This window comes from Myiozetetes cayanensis, unplaced genomic scaffold, assembly GCF_022539395.1.
Source record: "Myiozetetes cayanensis isolate MyiCay16 unplaced genomic scaffold, myiCay2020 scf9, whole genome shotgun sequence".
Classification (NCBI taxonomy): Eukaryota; Metazoa; Chordata; class Aves; order Passeriformes; family Tyrannidae; genus Myiozetetes; species Myiozetetes cayanensis.
The window spans coordinates 31,744,037-31,765,872 of NW_026088185.1; the positions used below are offsets into that span (position 1 = coordinate 31,744,037).

Below are 21,836 nucleotides of genomic sequence, written 5' to 3' on the forward strand. Positions count from 1 at the left end.
AATACCCAGGGCAAGATACATCACTTTGCCACTCTCCAGCCACCTGAGAGCTCAAGGTTCTCCTGACCCAAGCTTGCCCTCTGAGCATTTAGCACATCTCAGTAGCTTTCTTCCATGACTGTCCAATCTCCAACTGAACTCACAGACACTTTTAAAATCTATGGTATCCTGTTGCAGATGCTCTGATCCTTGTTTACATGAAAAATCTCTTCCTTTCATTTGTTTTTCAGTGTGCTGCCTGTTACTTTCATCCGGTAGCCTGTATTTCTTGCATTGAAAGAAGCAGCAGGCAGTCAGCTCCTCGCCATGCTGCTCACGTTTTAGCTCTGTCATTCCCCTGCCTAAGTTACTGCTTCAGACTGAAGAGTCATAGTTTTTCCATAAATGAAAACCACCTCGTGCTTCTGATTACCCTTTCCTGCCCTCCTCTGAACTCCTCCAGTTCTGTTTCACCTTTTCTGAAGTGGAGGACTGGAACTGCAACTGGTATTCAATATGCAATAAAATCACTGGCATAATTATAGTCTGTTCCTAGGTGTGGTACTAATTAAAATACTACCCTGGTCTAGTCAAAAGTCTTTCTATCCGTTTGTAAATTTTTACATAGAAAGCTTTTATTTAAAGACCACATTTATCTTTCCATGATTTTTCTTTCCTGAATTCCTAGTGAAGTCATGGAATGGTTTCACCAAATCTTCTGGATTGACCAGGACTGAAGGAATGAAAAAAAAATTTACCAGTTCTTTAATTATTTTCAGTCCTGAGCTTACATCCACTGAAATCAAGAGTGACAGAATTGGTCTCCTACTCAGTAGCTTGAAGTGATTTAGAATTAAAAAGAACCAGTATTTATCTACAACTTAAAGCTATAATTACAACTTGAAAGTGTTTTTGTGCATATTGAGCTGTACTATGCCTGACAGCTGAGATACTGTTCTTCTGTGTCTCTTCAAGATTAATAGTATCTCAGTTTCATACACAGTAATAAGTACATGTTCCAAATCATTAGTTATTTCTTGTCCCTAGGCTTGCCCGACTTTGTCTAGCATAGACATTTACAAGATTATACACCAGTCTTCAAACAAAATTCATGACTTGGCTTACCATTGCTTCAGAGTGATACAAAAAATGCAGTGCTCATACTTCAAAACACTAAAATGAAGTAGATGATAGCAGTGGCTTGATACATTACTGGTAGCCATAGTTCTAAATAAAACTGCCTAACAGCTGAATTTTTTAATTTTCTCAGAGACACTAAACTACTGTTGAAGGGGCAGTTACTTCCTATACTGACTTCTGATTCTCAGTTGGCATAACGTGCATGTGAAGGTGATGTACCACTGCTCACTGTTGCATTTTGCAGCTCTTTTAAATGGGAGAGACCTGGGAAAGAACAGGCATGTTGACAGGTTGGAAGTGACTGATTTGCACAGTAATCAGTAATGTCAAAATAACCATGTAACCTTTAAGACAGTCTCTGCTTCACAGAGAAACTTCATACTTAAGAACCTGGGTGGATAGAAACCTCCAGAAATGCAGTTATTAAGTTTTACTCACTTCTTGTCCTTTTATTAATAGTGATTTATTTGCTTACACAGGGCTGAAGCTGTGTATGGGTGATGTAATATTAGACTTTCAGATATTCTACCAAAAGGTTGCTGGCACTTAACACTAGTGGTGTTCCAAAACCCTGTTAAACATGAGTAGAGTAGAAATCGCGTGAACTGACGTCATTTATAGAAACAGTTGCTCTTTCAGCCTAACACAGGGCACTGTTCAGTGAGACCTGAGGCAGCACTGCCCATTTTGGGACTTCCATTCAAATATGGGGACGATTGCCTGTGCGTCTGGGAAAACTGCCAGGCTAGGCTACTACACAAAAAGCTGTGCAATAGTAGCTGACAGAGACACTCATGGAGTGCCCTGTGCTGGCAGAAAAAGTCCATCACTTGAGGAGAGGTTCCAGAATAACCTGGTCCCCAAGAACCATGTTGGAATTTCCCAGGACAGACAGGTAAGCAGGACTACAGGAGAGTGTGCAGTCTGGCTGCTGCCTTGTGCTGACATCTCTTACTGTCAGCTCCTGGTGCTAATGGGTATGTTCATCCTAGAAAGGACTTCATGAAAGCTCTCTGTGCATCTCAGTGGAAGTTTACAATTCCTTCAGGGAATTATGAATATCTTTTGAATTGGCTGAATGCAAGGTCAAGTGCTGCCACTTCACATTTCCACATTGCAGGACAGAAGTGAAAAAAAATCCTGTCATTACTGTCAGGGGGAGAAGGACAACATTTGGCCATTTTTTCAAACATTTATAACAGTGTTATTAGAGAAGAGGAGAAGAAGGATTGAGAGTGCTTTCAACCTCTGATGCATGTTTCTGGACCAGTCTCTCCCAGGGCTCTGCAGGAAGGTAGGTACTTCCTTTGCATTTGATCTTTCTTCCCCAGTTGGGAAGAGTGGAAGATCATAAAAATACAGGAAGCCTTGCAGGAACCACACCATATGTACTTGTTTCTCTCAAAAGGTCTTAAGAGGCTCTCAACTTGCCTGGTAGAGGACTAAGAATCTACTGAATGAAAAGCAGTAATGTATTTATTCTAGCATTATCAGGAACTGAACTGGAAATAATTTGTGAGGTAGTATCAAACCTCCTCAGTACTGGGCAGTAGAAGCACATGCCAATTCTGGCAGCACGTGGAAGCAGATATGCTTCTCCCTCTGCCATCTTTAAAGATGCTTCTCCCTCTGCCATCTTTAAAGTCAAAGCAAGCTAAATATCCTGGAAAACCTGGCATGTCCTTACTGCTAAGCATTTGCTGGAGATAAATCTGGGTTTTCTACTTTTTGCTTATTTAAGTTACACTTTCTAGATTTTGCTTAGCTAATCAGGTGGTAATAAAACTAAAGGGCCTGTATTTTGCAAGCTTTTCCTAATTTTTTAAAATCTCAGGGGAGTATCTACATAAGCAAGAGACTGAAAATTCTGAGCTGTGCTGATTTAAGTAGGAAAAAAATATGCTCAGGTCTTTAATATGTGATGAATGCTGCCTTATATTTGAAACTTTGTCCCTAGTGGAACCTGTTACAATAATGTTTATACAGGTTTATGCTATAAATGCACAATATTTTTCCTAGAGCAGAATGTGTTGGAACTTACTCCTGATTAAAATTTAAAAAAAAAGTGAATAGGTGATATCACAAAATCTGGATTGCTATATAAGAGTTGGACTCGATGATCTTAGTGGGTCCCTTCCAACTCAAAATATTCTGTGATTCTGTAACATAATTATGTCCTTTCATTAGCAAATGAAGCAATGGAAAATTTAATTTGTTAAGATAAAAATGGCTTCATATAGCAGGCAGAATTGATAGGAAGCACACCTTGAATCTCCTGCACCATGTGTAAACAGGAAGCCAGCCAAGCCCTACAGAATTCAGAGAAACTTTCAGAAAACTGTGAAGTACCTCCCCCAACTCTTCCAGCCTGATTACAGTCAGCGTTGGAGCTAAGCAGGAGGTGAGGTGAGCCTCCTGGGTAAGGCTATCTACACATATAAAACCCACTTCTGAAAAACTATACCCCAGTACACCTGGCTCTTTAGGTGCCAAGCACACACCAAGCCTGGACAGAGGTGCTGACTGTCACAGTAGAAAGCAGGAAGATGACAGTGGACGGATGGATCAGTGCAAACTCAACATTAAATAGCAGGAAGAGGTGATGTCAAAGCAATATTTTGGTTGCACAGGTGTCCTGCTTTCAACTCCAGCAATACTTTTCCTGTAATAGGCCCAGCCAGATGACACAGGATCTACATCCATGGTTTTCTCTATGTTAAAAACCATTCTATCAGCACAGCAACATCAATGTACTTTAAAATAAACTGCCTCAGGAGAACAGGGCACATCCTTGCTCTCCTTCTTCCCTTGCCATTACCTATGCCTTGATATTTACTTCATACTGTGGAGTGACAAGGGCCAAGGACAGGAGTTGCAGAGGACACTTCCACAGAAAGGTCTCCCCATCATGCTGTGAACTGTAGACACAAGAAAACATCAATCCATCACAGACCATGGGATAAGATTGCCACCATCATGTTTTAAGACATAGAACCTTTTAAAGATTCAAGCACTGATAGAGGAACTTCATCCCTCAGACTGGAGTGAACAGGCTGACAATACACAGTGCTGTGACTTGAGAACACAGCACAACCCTGTTCCTACATACAGATCTCTTGCATAAGCTCCATTACTTATTTTTCTCTCTTAAAAGGGAATTACTTTATTTCTTGTTTCATCCTTGGGGCTGAGGAGATGAAAACCATTTCTCACTTTGTGTGGAACAATGAGGCCCTGTTCTCACTTGGGGTCTTAAAACTCTTGCTTTAACGTAATTTAGGAAAAAAAAGTGGTTGACCATTACAGAATGAAATAGAAATGCTGAACTTGATTATTTAACTTCTCTTTCATGGGTTAAACTGATTTACAGGGAAAGGTGCTAACCCAGCTTGCATGACTTCACATACAATTTCTCCCTGGCCTCTTCTACATCTGCCATCAGGACTGCCCTGTTTGTAGACTTCATTAGTGAAACAGATCAGTGAGGTACCATTCCTTAAAAATAACAAATTTATAAATTCTCTATTTCTTCTTCCATAAACCCACTGCCCCATCTAAAACTGCATCTCACAGCCTGTGTCTGTGCACTGCTCATTTCTATAATGCATTTTGACATCCTGTTTTTATAAGAGCCCAAATTCTCAGTTGTTGCCTTGATGTAAATCCATAGGTTTTCCTCTGCCAAATAGGAACCAGGCCTCTGTGTAAAGATACAGTTGGTCGGTTTTAGAGAGGACTTCAGGGAAATGTCACTGTTATTCATATGAATTATTCTTTGCTCTGTGAATAATGCCAATAAAATAATTGGGATTATCTGAGGAGTGAAATATGATTCAATTTGGATAAGCATGGCTGTACAAAGACATTAGTGGAAGAGTAAACAGCACCAAATAATAAAGAGAAACTACAGATAGTTTCCATTTGGAAAAGTTTGATTTTTAAAAAAGGACTAGACAATCTCAGAGCACCAACACCCGGTAATTACGTATTCATTTCCCGTGGATCGTTACGTTGATCTGTTAATTGGTTTCATATCTGAGAACTGGGCAGTGTGATGTTTCAGATGAGCAGGTGCCCCAAGGTTTCCCCACAAGGCCAGACTTTGGGGTCAGCCCGTGTTCCCCCACGCAGGGAGGCAGCAGTTGCACAGCGCGTCCGTGGCGTGCCTGGTGCTGCTACCTGAGCTACCCTGAACAGCAGGGGACACAGACAAAATCCCTGCCACTTACACTTAGCTGCAGATAAAATCACCTCAAAGCACATTTTTCTTTCCCCCTAACCCTAAATAGCCACTACAGTAATATGTATATCTGCATACACAAACGGGTTTGTTCTTATAAAAAAAAACTAAAACAAACGCGGAACCATGCCGGGATTATACATTTCATTTCCCAGCATACAAATGAGGATCTCATTTACTCTGGGCTGTTCATGCATTTTGCTTTTAACAAACACCCATATGCCAAATAGACCTTCCACATACTTCCCTGCTGGAGTTTTTTTTTCCTTTCAACTTGGTAGGGAACATTTGTGATCCTTATTCTACCGAGTATATCTAAAGAATATATTTTGCTCAAGGCCTTCTATTTTATAATTTAAGAGAAACAAATCAATTCATGGCTCCAGCAGTCTTGCTATTATGACAAGCATGCATCTGTGCAAAAATACCCCAATCCCTAATTAATTACAGAATGTTATTAAGATTTAAAAATTTAACATTGGTTAATTTATTTAATTTTATAAACACAGCCATATGAAGTTACTTTTTAAGGACCACTTTTCCATCTTTTGCCTGTAGTTTTAAAATCTGGGTAGTTTAGCACAGATACAGAGTTATTTGCTTGTATCAAGAGTGTTTTCGGTTCAGATGGTTCCCAGTCCTTTATGTAATGACTTTAATAACTGAGGCTTGACACTTCACTCCTGACTCATGCAGCACTGATGGACAGTGTTAATGGGAGTTTTTTCCAATTAAAGGAAACAGGTGAGAGTCATGTTCTTTAAAATTAATACTTGCTATGACTGTATAATGCCAAAGTCATTTCAGGTCATATTTCTCATATACCACAGCACACTGAGTTGAGCTTAATTTTAAGTCAGCTTAGTAAATACTTCACAAAAATATGCCCTGTCAGAGTTAAAGTGACTCACTGTGGAAAGAGATTTACTTACTGAAGAGGTAAAGAGCTGCACATAAAATTACTATTAACTTTATTCAGATGAGGACAATTATTTTGTATGACTAATTAGTGGAGCTAATAAAAAATGTGAACAGGTGTAAACTTCTGTGAGGCATCTATATTTGTCTGAAAGACAGTGATCAGTCTTGATTTAAACATTGAGATAAATTATACTCAAATATGCACTGCTTCTAGTGCAACAGCAACAAGTGGTCTAGCAGCTATCCAGCCTTTTCCCTCAGTTACATATTCAATATTTATAGCAGACTTAGTCCGTTAGATTCATTTGTAATCTTCAAGCTATCCTCTCTTACTTTTCTATGATCCTATTAAAAATACAATTTATAAGGCAAACAGTAAAAACTTTGCTTCTCTCTACATTTGTTATTCACTCCTACCCAGTTTAGTCCTGAAGGAGTATCTTTAGCAACTGTGGTGCGAGATGGGCGTTGTACCGGGGAGCTGAGGGAAGTGAGCAGTTCTCATTCACAGGTAGTACAATGGCAGTGCTTTTTGTGGCCTGTAACTACATCTGCACTGCTCACTGAACCATCCACATTTACACTCAGCTAAAGAAAAGCCCATTTGGCCAAAAATCAGATATATTTTTAATTGGTGTCTTCATGTGCGTATTTAAACACTAATCCTTGGTAGGAATGTTTGTCTGAAGCAGTACTGCGAGCTCTGTTACATGACTTGGTAGCCTTATATGATTTTTAGCTACATTTTTGTGTGGTTTTTCACACATAAAGTCTCAAATCAGAAGCCTCAGCTTCAGAGAGATGTATATGATGTTATAATGTTAGTTGGAAGCATCTGAGTGCCTGTGGTGACTGAGTGATCCCTAATTGTCAAACAACTCTACTCTTGTCAGCCTCAGCTACAAATACTAAGGAAACTAAAAGGAATACTCAGTGTTCTGATGGATTTTACAAGTTTATCATATATATCCAGCAGTGCTGTAGAGATGTAGGGGGAAAAAACATCACAACAAAACACCACTCCGTCAAAACAAAGCACTGATAAAGAGATGAGAGACAGGTGTTAGTGGCTAATAGCACAAAACAGCTTTTTACTGCCTTTATCCATTACCAAGATGGTGTGACCAGACAGGTGGATCAAGAAGCAAAGCAGAAAGAAGCCTCATGCTCTTACCACACCTGACCATACCACACCAGTCTCTGCCCACTTATCTTAGACTACAACAACAGTTTTGGAAGATGATTCATTCCAAATTCAGTCTATTACTCACATTATCATCATAGACCAGAGGCAACTTTTGTTATGAGAAACTCCAAGACTGGGTTAAAATGGGGTTTTGGCCCCAAGACCTAACTGCTTAGACCTTAATCCCCCTTGGGCCAAGTAACTAAGTCCCTGGCAAGAAAATGATACTTGTGCAGAACATGACCTTATTTAGCTGGGGTAGCATTTGTTTTTTTTCTCAGCCTTCATTACTGTAATATCGTACATAGGGTTTTTCATTTGTTTGCCATGCAACTTATTCCCCTAAGATTAGTCTTTTTCTAGTCAAGCAGTTTAAAGCTAATCACAGTTGTTATTTTAATCTGTGCTCACCATTAAGAATTCTTGCAGAGCTATTCTGCTTGTTAGCAATTATGGTCTCCCAGTGGAAGTTCATGATTACAGCAAAAGCAACCTGTTTAATACTTGGCACCTCTTTAGTACACAGGCATTAAAAACAGGAGCACAGAAGCATGCTAATACCCCTGATGAAAGCAGAGCAAATTACAAACTCTTTTGAAAATACAGCACTGGAGAAATGCCATGCAGTCCTCATGAACGTTTCTGGTCCCTCCCCTCTGTGTTTTACATTACTGTAATAAGGTAAGAAAGTGCTGTTGAGCCTTCATTCATTAATTATATGATGGTCATGTCTGAAATGTAGCATATTCTCATGCTTTCACCAAGGAAGACTAAAGGGTTGGTTCTGGTTCCAGTAGCACTACTAATAAAATTCCCTGAAAAGGTCTTAAGACCAGGGTCTGATCCTTGTATATTCAGGCAAGCATCCTATGCTGAAATATGACTTCTTTCTTCTGTCAAGAGACTTAGTAATTGCTGCCACTGATCTGTGCATCAAGACTTTAAAATTATTATCTACTGTCAAGGTCAATTAGCAAAGATCACAAGACCAAATTTTTGCTTTTCATGCTGATTGTCCATGTGATTCTGCCATAAAAATTATACATATTAATACCCATTAGCCGAGTTAAAGCATGAAATGGGTGTGTAAGGAACAACATTGCAAGGGGATCCCCCACCCCTGACCCAATTCTGTCCTGTTTAAAATTATTTCCAGATGGGATAGGGCAGAGAAATCTAAAATAATCTTTGGGGTTTTTTTCAAACTGATCCATAGGGATACACAGCCACTATTGTGCATCACGTCCAGTGATAAATGTTGGTGATTTACACCGACAGGTCAAATTTGTCTCATGTTGGATAAATTTATTTTGTTTAAACATGAGAAAGGAGGAACTACTGATGAGTCAAATATGCCATCACTTTCATCATTCTTCATGTGAAAGTAACTACTGTGAAATCTTCAGCATAAGAAAAGCTATGTTAATGAAGTCTGTATCCTCACAAACTAGTGAGGTACCTTCACTCGTTGTCAAGGTTTTAAGGACAAAACATCTGAAGCTGGGCTAGAGGTCTGTTTTAGTAGAAAGCTGTAAAACGTGACCTAACCATGGTCAGTTCTCCTGGGACAGCAATTACAGCAATAAATGTTCCACAGCAGATGCTAATGCGGTGTATAAACAGTCATCCCCTAAAACGAAAAGAAATTTTGGCCCCCACATGTCTTCTTGGGTCCCATTGTACGTGTGGAAATGTAAAGGAAATGTAAAATTGATATGCACACCATGACATTGGCTTTAGTCTCCTCTGTCTTAGCCTGGCCCCTATAAATCTGTCCCGGTTGTAAGTAATGCTGAAGGAGCTAAATGGTCACAATTTGTGTCTGTCGTTTTTATGAGCTCGCCTGGAGTAAAGTGGGGGTTATTGGTCAATGTCAGGTTCAGCGCCCAGTGACCCACTGGGTTAAAATCATGGTAGTCACAAATCAAGAGCATAATGAAGTCTGAGAAGAGGGCTATGCTGATTTATTAGGACATCTGTCTGGCTATAGACAGCCGAGCACTGCCCCTGTGTAGTGCCAGCTATTAGCATAATCCTTGCCGTGAAACTTCTTAGAGATTTAAAAGAGAGAAATAAAGTGTTCAAAGAAGACCGGCAAAACCAGAAGGGTTTTTTCTTGTAATGCTCATTACAGGTCTCAACTTTTTATGCCAACACCCCACAAAAAGAAGAGTGAAAATAAATTAATATTAAAAATAAATTACTGCTTTGAGTTTTCTGAAACCACTGAATTTTCAGAACACATTTGAATGTCTGTTCATAATAAAATGAAGTCACCACCCCTGCTACTTTTCAAAGATGTTTCAATTTAAAATTTTTATTATTAATTTATATTTAACCCCGTGGTGTCATCTGCATATAATGTTACCACCTTCATCCTTACTAGACTTGTCTCCTGAATTCTGTAATCTTAAATGAAAACTTAGATTTTTTTTTTTTTTGTGCCAATTACTTTGGCTACTTTTTTTAAAAAAGCAGAAATTAATCACAAACTTTCTGAGTTTTGCACATGAATGAGACTTAGTCCATATTATAATGCTGTATGCTGTGAATGCCATAATACTACTTTATTTCACATAGGTCAAGTTTGTGAGGTGCATAAAAACAAGTATGTGCAAAGTTAAGGTTTTTTGTACATGAGAGGCATTCAGCTGAAAAATCAAACGAAACATTATTTCCCCCTTGACCAGTACTAAGTTGAAATAGGCTTCAGTGTATGAAGATTAAATTATTCTCTAAAGATTACTTTATGTTTAACTATGTATTTAAAAAGATTGTCACTGCTCATATGTTCTTTGAAAAAAATAAGTTTAATATTGCATTTGAAAAAAAGGGCTGTGAATGTTGAAAGCATTTCATCACTGGTATTATTCTATTTCCTCTGTATTAAATGTTATCTTAGATAGGAGTTAAGCTCATAACTAAAAAAACATGAGATAGTGAGTAGTTAATAAATAGGTGCTAAATACTTCAAAATACAAGGCACAAGGAAACACTGCAAAATGCCATTGTGCAGAGCTTTTAGACCAGCTATGATAATAACAATTCTATACAAATAGAAAGCCTGGAAGAATTAATTTAAAATTTACCAAGATATAATTAACTCATTAAGGCTGTGAGACTTCTGAGGCTCCTCAAGATGAGGTAATTTCTTTGCTAGTTTTTATCAATAAAATTCCCATTGTAAAGAGGAAGCTATGTCTGGAATGAAGGGAGGACCCTTTTGCCAGAGCTGAGGATCTCCGTCTGTGAGTTGACAACAAGACCAGACGAGCACACCGAGGTTGCAAGGCCTTACAACCAACTTAGAGAGGGTCACAGAGTTTGAGATCTTCAGAAGTGCTGGTGGAGTCAAGAAGTTTGCTGTAGGCAGCATGGAAACACCCACTAGCATGTGGGTTTGCTTGAACCCAAGTGACCTCTGCTTTGCTTGAAGCAGAGTGAACTCTGGGCAACGTGAACAGAGAAGAAATAGAAAATCTGGACTATCAAGAGCACCGCAAAATTGTAAACCTGTGTTTATTTTAGTTTCAAAACCTCCCAGTTGCTCATGCTGCTGTGCTGATGTTTTGGCTGTAGTTTGTGTGTCATTCAGTGAAAACACTTATATTCAAGGATATAAGACAATTTATTAAGTTCAGTCCAGTTAAAAGAATCTGAAGTAGAGTTAGCATCCACTGCTTAGAAACTTTAACATGAAGAAACCTGTGCATGTTTGTAACTGCCCTGATTAGCAAAGGCAAGATTCAACTTGTATGTGATGCCCTACTTATTTCATTAAAAAAGATTTGCTAGTCTGCAAAGAATTAAAAAACAGAGAAGCTGAATACCCAATCATTTATTTGAACTCAAGAATGAAAACTATGGAATGCAGCATTTTTTTCCAAAATAGCAACATAAATAAAAGTGTATGTGCATAGTACTTGCCTCCATAAATTCCAGCGTTGTTCTTCCAGCTGAGTCACTAAATGCTCTATGTATTTGTTGGAGTCCATATATTCCTAAATGAAAAAAATGATTAAAAGGTTAGTTTTTCAACATCAAAAGCATTTGTAAAATGAGTCTGTTTGTGGAGTCCACTTTGATTGTGCTCCCTAAGTTATCCCAAGAACACAGAAATCACAGTGATGCAAAAATCTAGATTAAAGCCACTTTGGGATTCATACCATGTGAACAGGGCAGAAGCCCAGTGCACTTTTCAGAGATTATTTGAGTGGAAGACAAAAGGGGCTGAGGATACACAAGCATCACAAATGAATTAGTGAACATGTAACTACATATCCCAATGTAATCCAAGCCCAGAATAATCTTCCCTGGATCCAGACTGAAAAAGAACTTCTCAGCAGTGCAGCCACTGTTTCGGTGCACATTTTGTTTACTTTAGATATAAATCAAAGTGAACTGAATATTTGACTCAAATATTTATTTTGTGGACAGTATGAAAAATATTATAGTATGTACCCTATTTGAAAATGAAGGTATAATTCAGCTCCTATATAATTTTCCACTTCAACTTTTCCAGATGCTATAACTTGCAATATAAGTTATATGAAAGCCCCATACCTGTGTCTAGACAAATTTTTGATAAATAATCTCTATCAGATGAACAATTTGGATTTTTTTCTTATTGAAGCCTGTTCTTTAAACTCAATGCAAAGAGATGATGTTTATTCTCAGCAGAGAAATCTGTCAGTAATAGAAATATGCCACTTCATTTCCAGGAGGAAGGCAACATCAGTGTTATTTATATCAAATATTTCAAAATGAACCCACAGAATAATATGATATGATATGATATGATATATTTGTATGACAGCAGTACCAACACAGCCCCACTACTATTATTCTGAAAGCCTATCAGCAATAATGTAACTCTCCTGAAATATCTCAGCAAAGCAAAATTATGTCTCAAGCCTCATACTTTAGGAAATAACAAGTATTGGAGTACTATATGGAAAAGAATCCATCTTCACTTTCTGGAGACAAAAGCTCCATTTTTAAAGCTCCATTCTTTTACCTTCAGACTCATCACAAAACCACTTTGTGGAGTTCTTGTTTGTGTTGGTAGTTGTTTCTTTACTATTACTATTTGTTTTTGTGTAAAAATAAGGATTTTTGTTATAAAGTAGTTGGTTCTTCTGAGCCATTTACCTTCATGACCAGGAATATGAGACAGACCACAGAGACACTATCTCATCATGTCTTCTGCAGGTGAAGATAAATATTTGCTGATTGTAATGATTATAATTTATATATAAATATACTTTTTTATTTTTCAGGACTGGAACTGTTCCAAGTTTTTATTCCAAGTAATTATTTTATTGTTTTGTTTGAGAGAATTACTGAGTGACTGAGAGAGTGCAAGAGAGAGAGAGGGAAAGGTTCCTCAAAGGTTATCATGACACAAAGCATCTCATCTGTCCCTGGCACGGGGAGCCTGTGGAAATGCATCTCAGTCATATCCTGTTCAAACCGCATGGCTTGAAAAGCTTTGGATATTGTGAAAATTTCCATTAAACTCTGAGGTTGCCTGAAGCTTAAATTTTATTCTAATTGCTCTAAACAGAAGTATCTTGTAGATGTTTCTTTCAGAAAACATTAAATAATGTAAATCCCAAGGAACACCATCAACTTCAGTGGCAATTAAGCAGCAAGGTTCTTCTAAGCTAATATAAGTAAAGTCATTCTGCAATATTAGAGTTCACAAAAATATACCTTACAAACAAATAATGATGATTAGTTGCACTACCAAGTTTTTTAAAACAAGTTGCCTCTTTTAGTTAATTTTTTTTACTACAATGAATCTGGCATAAATTAGTATTAATACCTTTACATCTTTTTAATGTAATATTAAACAATATTCCTGATTTATTTATCAGTGCGCTTTGCCCTACAGGCAAAGATAGGATCAGCAGTTTTATTCTGCATAATTCCACCACAATAATGTAAAAAACTCATTCTGAAGCAATTTTCTCAAAAGTATTGTCTAGAAATAAAGACAATGGGGAAAAAGGAAACAACATGTTTGTTTTGTATGACTTCTGCTTTAATGTTGAGTTTTTCCTGTGGCAAATCAGAAATATTATTCTGTTTCTCTTTGAAAACCTGCAACTCAGGAGTATGTGATCTGTCAGTGTGAAAAAGTGATGTAAAAAAATCAGCCATGATTTGATCAGAAGATCGTGGTCAGCAGTACCTCCTTTCCTCTGGCACACTCATGTGCCAGCTGTGACTGAAACAGGCCATCTGCTTCAGACATCTCTGTTCCTAAGACCAGGTTGCTGCTCTTTTCTGTTATCATCTCTCCCAAAAGGCCAAATTCTGCAATCCCTGGATCAGTACCCAGTGTCATCATTTTCTCAATGTGAAGCAAATAGCAAACAGTCACTTGAGATTTACAGCAACTTTGTGATTTAGAATAACCTGGCACATTCAGTGATAGCAGAAAATGTGAGTAAACCCCCAAAGTAATCACACTTGTTTATGGTTGGACTCAATGACCTTGAAGGTCTTTCCCTACCTACATGATTCTATGACTCTGTTTTCACAAAGACAATACACACAATTCAGTAAAGTACCAACATTTCACAGTAACCAATAGATCACACTGAGAGGGGTAATATAAGTATTTTATGTCTTCCTTGGAGCTATGTCAGACAAATGCTTGCACCATCTAGGCTGTGAGTGGCATGGCTAATTGTGGAGTCTGAAAAATTACATGGACCGTCATTTTCTGATGGGAGCATATGACTCCAGGAGTTTGCATTAGCGGAAGGAGGATCCAAGTGACTCACAGATATATTAGAAAAATACCTTTTCCTTATCAAAACAGACACAAGATCCAATAACTGAGTAAGGATAAGAATCATTGGGGCAGACACCACTGCTGCTTCTACTAGGTACTATTAAGACAAATCAATCGAATAGGAGAGAAAGGCTGTGAAAGCACAGTGGCCCCAGGGTTTCAAAAGAGGGTCACAATTCTGCCTGTTAACCCTAGAAGGCTGGACGCTGAGCACCTGCAGAGCTGGAGGCAGTAAGGCTGTGTAAGGACAAGTTGACATTTCCAAAATGATGCAGCATTTTTAATCTGAAGTTGGAGACTTTGAATTAGAGTGTTTTTATACATTTGATGACATTTCATAGCAATTGTGCTGGTTGTAGAAGTGCCATCCATGCTGTTATGCACAATTGGACCAGACCTTGGCAGCCTGTGCTGCTCTGGCTCTGCTTCGAGTCCCACTCCAACCTCCAGCAATTCCTCCCAGCTTGCAAGATTACTGAGTTCACGATGTAAAAAAAAAAAATAAAAAATCCTTTTCAGCATAATGAGTGAAACCTACCCCCTTTCTTCTCAATTAGTTAGCTTCCAGCTAGGAGAATTTCACTTCTCCTCTATCCTGTGATGGCGTATAACTCCACTCTTTTAAGGAAAAAACGTTCTGTAATATACTTAAATGCAGTAGAAAATTTTTCTAACAGCTGCATGTATTCTGGCATGCAGAAGAAGTTGGTATGCAAATGTCACATACCAGCTCATCTAATTTAGAGAGCATTAGAGAATTGCTTTACCCAAATTATCACCGGTCTGAGCTGAAGCACAAGCCTGCAAATACACCTAAATATGTTTTCTGACAGAACTAAATATCTCGCTTTGCAGTGCTTAATGGCTTTGCTAATTTTTTTATTTTTCTTGTCTTTGTTAACTGGACAGCTGTCAGGAGAAAACAAGGAAGAGAAAGGAAATGAAGTGCCTACACTGAGGCCCAGGATCCACTGCTCGGTATTTTGGTTGGTTATGGGGGTATTTGTTCTGGCATATCCACGTTGTTATGCTGGGCAGGGTATCAAAAATTATACAGCCCACAGAACATTTTCCCATCCATTGTTACAGAGCAAACCCTTAGAGCAACCTCAGGCTTGCAACTCAGGAGTCCCTCGCTGGAAGCTGGAGGTGATAAATTGAAGCTAAAGAAATAGCTTGTAGTCTCTGCCTCTCTTAAGGAACTTGCACAGCTTGGTATCAAAGAGAGTTTAATGAGCTTAGTGATATGTGAAAAGGATTAAGGATACCAGCAAATCACTTGATTACGTACTTAATTCAATAGGGCTACTCACGTGCTGGAAGCGACCATGTGCTTCAGTGCTGCTCTGGGCAGGGGGCACAGGGGGGTGGGCAGGATGGGTGGGACTGGGTCAGCCTGCAGCAAGGGCACCCCAGCTCCCCTAAACCCACACACCTCATCCAGACACGCAGGGACATGGCAGCTGCCCTGCCTGCCGCTGCTCTCCCTGTCCTGACCAAGCTCTCAAGCTTCCATGCAGCCCTGAGTGCATGGTTGGGATGCCTGAGCTGTGCATAAAACAGGGAAATTGGGACACAGGCTAGGCAGACCAGTTTTGAATCAGGGCTGGGAGGTAAATGTTCTGTTCAGCCCTGTAGAGCCTGAAACATCCCATTCCTCTCTGGCACATCTGACTCTGCTCCCGGTTTGGTTGGGACAGACACTGCCCAGATGGTCCTAACGTGCTGTTCCATAACACTACGCCTTGATTCCCTTAACATTTGTATGTGGAACCAGACAGGAAAGCACTAGCATGGATTCAGGCTCTTGTGCTTCACAGAGGAAGACACTGGGCACTGGGGAGTAGAGAAAAACACCAAATGAACAACCCAACAAGCGCACAGACAAGTTCTCCGAAGTGTTTGAAGCCGTCTAGCCCTGGAGACCAGGAACTCCACAGAGAGCCCAAAATCATCTGTTACAGTTCAGAAAGTCGCATTTTCACAGGGAAAGGTTATTAGAAATCAAACAACAACAAAGCTGTCTGCAGTCAAACAGCAGACTGTTGCAATTAGGAAACGATGTTAACAAAGCAACAAAGGGGATATATAAGCTGTTACACTAAGTGTGGAGACACAAGTCATTTTTGAAGGATCTTGGAAGAGTGCCCTGGGGTAAAGTTTTAGATCTAGGGAAAGTGACTTCAGAGACTATTATAAGTTTTGTAAGATATTTATTTTTGTTTTCATCCCACTGCATAAACCTCTGATAGAAAATAGACTTTTTTCCAGCAGCCTAAGAGGACACATATATATATTTATATAAATGTATTCTCGCCTGGACTGTTTTTCATGTCTGAAAGCAATATAATTGAGATTTGAGTGAGCTATCTGCTGCACGCTAAAAATGAATCAGGTACAAAAAAAAGATAAAACCTCTTTGGATTAATATTTCTGTCACTCTCTTCAATACCACACCTGGCTAGACTGCTCACCTTTGGTCTTAAATAGCAATGAAAGCAAAACTGTGTGGCTTAGGAAAAGAAGATCTCTGAAAACTGCCATTATTGCTGATTTATTCTTTTCCTACCTGATTTCAACATGTTATTTAAATTGCCAGTTTCATTAATAACTGACATGAAAGTGTACATGAGAGCCTCTACAGTGGAGCAGAAGGCTGGCAAGAGCCCTCATGTGCATTACATCATTATGGTAAAAACAGTAATGATTGTTTTAATAAATATGTTGAGCAAATTTCCTAATTGTTCAAAATCACTTAAGCCTCAGTGAACAGTTCATGCTGCATCTCAGCTGCAGTGATTAAAACTGATTTACCAGCTCATCTGAAGCCAGTTGTTTTTGTAAAAAATCAGCTGGGTTTTCCTCCTGCTGCTGCTTGGCTTCCGCTTTGCACCCTATTAACAGGCACGATCCAGAGACGGCAGCGGAGTTTAATAAAGCCTGAAATAGCACAAGCTTGTTAACTGATGGACAGATTCTGCACCCTGTGCTCTCTGAATACAGGGATTTAGGGACAGTTCTCAGAGGGAATGCTATCCAGATCTGCAGCTGGTGCACAGAGCCCCGCTGCATTTGAGTTTTCGCCAGTTTATCCCTAAAAAGTTTAGGCTCTGGTGTAACATTGTGGGTACCCTGCTACTCAGTGATACCTGATGGGGAGAGAAAATGCTGTAGTTTTATATTATTTTCCATTTATGCTATATTTCCATAAAACATTCTGTTTTCCAGTGAGACATATTTGACCAGCAAACCTCATGGCTCAGGCTGGTATGTGCAGGAGAACTGTAAGGACCACTATTCTGCAAGGGCTGTTCCCTGCCTTAGTAGACAAGGAGGTTCTTTGGCAAGAATCACCACCACCACCACCATTCAGATTTCCAGATGCTTGGCTGATTTGGGTAGTTATAAATAATCAGACTTTTTTGTACAAATGCCTTTTACTCCAAAAACTTAGCATTCCTGGAGCCTGAAAGTATCTCTGTGCTATGGAAGGTTTGTCATTTCTAATAAATACTGGCAAATTAATCTTTTTGGCTATGTAAGGAAAGGAAACTGGATATTTTGTCCAACAGGCAAATTCATGCTATTTTTAGCTGATCTCCTTTCCCCAAAAGAAATATAAATCAGTAAAAGCAAATACAAAGCATTAGCTGGAATTTATTAGAATCATCTTGAAATAGAAAAGGATGATAGGATAGCAAGAAAGTGTGCATTTATTAGTTATCCTCTAAGTCATGGAGCTTTTAATGCACATTAACAGCTTCTTTGAGCAATAGGTAAGAGGAAGTGTCCCCTACAGTATTGACAGGTGGATGTCAATGATTTATATTTGGGGCCAAAGCAGCCTCCATAAAGGCCGAGTGTCCATGGATACTCATCTATCCTGAGTGTCACTCACTGTGAATGAGGTTCAGGTGGCTGGTTAGGGCCTATCCTGGGTGATAGGCAGGGAATAAGAACCACAACAAATGCAGGTGACGGTGCAGAGTACAGGCTGCACTCATCCGTGCTAGTCTCAGAGGAAGGAAAAGCACCAAGAACTCTTTGAGCTTCTAAACTACCAAAAAATCACAAAGCAGCATTGGAGCAGCCAAAGATTTCAGCAGCAAATTGGAAAAACCTGCCTTTTTGCCAGGAATATGGACAAGTTGGTTGTATCAGAGCACCCTGATGGTGTCTCCTGCACAGGCTCGGGGCTGCTCTCCCATTTACCTCAGCCTGTGGAAAGTTCTTGTCCTTAGTGAGTATAAAACCTCTCTATGTAGTGAAATACAAAACGAACAAAGTGAAGTTTAGTGTAGTGGTACATGTGACAGTTCCTGGTTGTTAAAAGTTATTGATGACCATGTGTAAGTTAAGGAGGTGTCAGAGTGACACAAGAGTTTATAGACCAGCAATTCCACAAATTGAAAAGGCATCAGTGTTATTTAGGGCAACAGGAATTTGCTATAGCTAAAACAGACATTCAGAGTTAAAAACAAAACAAAACCAAAAAAAAGGAGTGCAAGAAGATGTGCAGATTTTAGGAGTTTGCTGCTACACAGTGTGTATATTTACATGAAATAATTAGCTGTAGTCTTGTTTATGTCAAGTCCAATTTACATTAATAAACTTCACCCAGCAAAGACACCAATGCTGTATGAAAATGCCCAGAAATGTTAGCAGCCATAATAACGCAGAGTAAACACTAGAGCATTTAATTAATCAATTTTTGACATTACCAAGTAATTACAATTTCTGAATCATTTCTGTGATGTTTTTTGTGAATATAAATTAACTACAACACATGGAAGAACTGCTGATGGGAGGCATTTGACTTATGTAGACATATGGCACTTGCATGTGACTCCCACTGTCTAAAGAAGACAGGCAGTTATAACAAGGATAGAAAAATATTCATAGAATCTATTGTAGAGTTGTGGAAATTGAATTCTAAGGTTATTACAGATGTTTGGGAATCACAGATAAAGACGCTTCATTCTCAGAATGTATCAGACTTTTTAACTCACTTGGAATAACCACTGTCATCCATCCAACCACAAATACCTCAGGACCTGAAGTTTTCTCTAGCATTTTCTTTAATTGCTTTGTTATCACTTGTCCTCACATTTATTCTGGTAGCTTCTGATGAGGAACAATGTACATATACACAAATCAAGCCTATCTCCATGTGGGTTTTTTTCTACTTAAAAACAACCTGAATAAAAAGGGAGTAGACGCTCAATAGTTCAATCCGTAAAATTCCATAGTAAAAACTATAAAATATACGCTATACATACTATCATAGAAACACAGAATGGCCTGGTTTGGAAGGAACCTTGAAGACCATCTAGTTCCAAAACCCTCTACCATGGACAGGGACACTTTTCACCAGACCAGGTTGCTCAGCTCCATCCAACCTGTCCTTTAACACTTGCAAGAGTGGGGCATCCACGACTTCTCTGGGTAACTTGTTCCAGTGCCTCCTAATATCTAATCTCAATCTACTCTCAGTTTGAATCCATTTCCCCTCGTCCTGTCACTACATGGTCTAGTAAAAATCCACCTCCCTCTTTCTTGTAGGTTCACTTCACATACATAAAATATGTAAATATAAGGTTAAAAGTCCAACACAATACTGTAGGCATATCAATCTGGTGATCCCAAAATATGTCCAACCATCAGTGTAAAAAACAAGGCGAGAAAAAGTTCTGAGGATTTTCAGCTTCTGACTCCTGTTCTGAAGGGCAAGGGTAACTTGGGGTTTAGCAAAAGCCGAATTACCAATCCTTTAGTGTATTTATGGATGGAAAACAGGGAACCTGGAGATGAGCAGAGAGAAGGTGAGGTACTGTGCTGGAGGCTGGAACCTATTTCCCAGACAGATTTCGCTTCCATTCTTCTACCACCCTCTTTTGCCCACCTGCCACCACACCAAAGTTTTTCACACAGAGGAGGAAACTTTTTAAACTTCCTATAGCACATTTTGAAAATTAATCTCTATGTTGATGACCCTGTTTGCAATGCCTCACCCATGTATAGAATCGTAGAATCAATGGGGTTAAAAAAGACCTCCAAGATCATCAAGTCATATACATAGTCAAGAAAAATTTATCTCCAAGTTAATAAGGTAACATTGCTCAGGAAATCTCAGAAGCCACTTTCAGCATTCCACCTCTTCCTGCTACACTGAATTTAGTGGAACTACTTACATCCATCCATCTCATCTGCATGATACATAAACATAAACACACGGAAAAATGATGGAGCATGCAAATAAATATGCTCCTAAACATCCCCTGTCCATTCGTTCGCTTTTTCTCTGTGTGTTTGTACAGAGAAAAAAAGAAATGAATCAGAAGCTAACACACAAATATTCCTCTGCATTTTCATAGTTTATTACAAACAAAGCAGGAGCTGTGCTCATAGGAAGCTCTGTCAGCTTGTGGTCTGCCTGAAGCAAATTTATTGTCGCTGTCATTACCAGGGCTTGCAGCATGTTCAACACTGGGTATTGACTGATTGCAGTAGACAAAGGAGTCTGAGGCATGAATCATTTGTAAACTGTTGCCTGAATCACACTTTTTCTTCAACCAAAATTCCAACTAATTTCCATGAGGTATCCAAGAAAATAAAAACATTCATAAATGCAACAGGAAGGTATTTGAAGGTAGGCAAATTAAAAAAAACACACTACCACATTCAATATATTTTCTTGTAGGTAACCATTCAATTCAACATGGGGGGAAGCTGACTTCCTGAACAGTTTTGCAAAGCAGGTTTCCCATGAGGAGCTCTGATCCCAAGTGCTGCAGCTCTCTGACAGCCACTGACTGTTGCCACATATAAGACGAGCTCCCAGTCCCTGCACACAATGGAACCTGACTTTCTGGGTTGGGGGATTATTCATAAGAAGTTTGGCATTTCCTAAGTGGTGTGTAGGCCAAACAGCATCATATGATACTGGTTGGAGATAAACTTTTAGTATATAGTGTAGGGATTTAGTGAAAGTGGATTTAGTGGAAGGAAAATGTTTCGCTCTAACGGTAATCTGTTAGCAGAGGTTCAGTAAAGTCCCAGAAAGGAAATAAGAACTGGAATATTTGTGTCAGCAAACAGCATACACTTGTTGTTGTGTAGGCCTGTTAAACACTTAAGCCAAAGCAGTGCCTGTACTTATAGCCACTAATTCCCAATAAATTCTGAGCAGAACAGAAAGCACAAAAGCACTGCAAGGACAATTTCTTTCTGGGTTGGAGCTCCAACCCCATTATCCTCAGTAATGCTATAAACACTTCCAGCCATAGATACCAGCCTGGGATAGTGGCAATTCCAAGAATTGAACCGTACATGGATTAAATGGGAGATGCCCAATGGCATCATGGAGTGTTGGCTCAGGTAAGGTTCCCATGGGTTTTTATACAGCCTTTACTGACCTGCAGTCAGAACTGGAGCAGGGAGATGATGTACTTGGGTGAATGTAGATGCCAACTGTTGAGTTTAATGTGTAGGAGTAACAGCCTGACATAAAGCCTTCCATAAAATAGAAATTCATAGTTTTCGCTCTTCACTTAAATTGCAAAGAA

At 39.1% G+C, this 21,836-nt stretch overlaps 1 protein-coding gene across 9 annotated transcripts in view; it reads right to left on the reverse strand.

Moving 5' to 3' along the window:
• The window catches only part of NCKAP5 (NCK associated protein 5), a 396,774-nt gene that overhangs the window by 238,691 nt on the left and 136,247 nt on the right, over nucleotides 1–21,836 (reverse strand). For all 9 annotated transcript variants that reach the window (XM_050339951.1, XM_050339949.1, XM_050339948.1 and 6 more), the window contains one exon: nucleotides 11,394–11,467. In XM_050339951.1, the coding sequence (XP_050195908.1) occupies nucleotides 11,394–11,467 (74 nt within the window). The remainder of the gene's footprint in view (nucleotides 1–11,393; nucleotides 11,468–21,836) is intronic.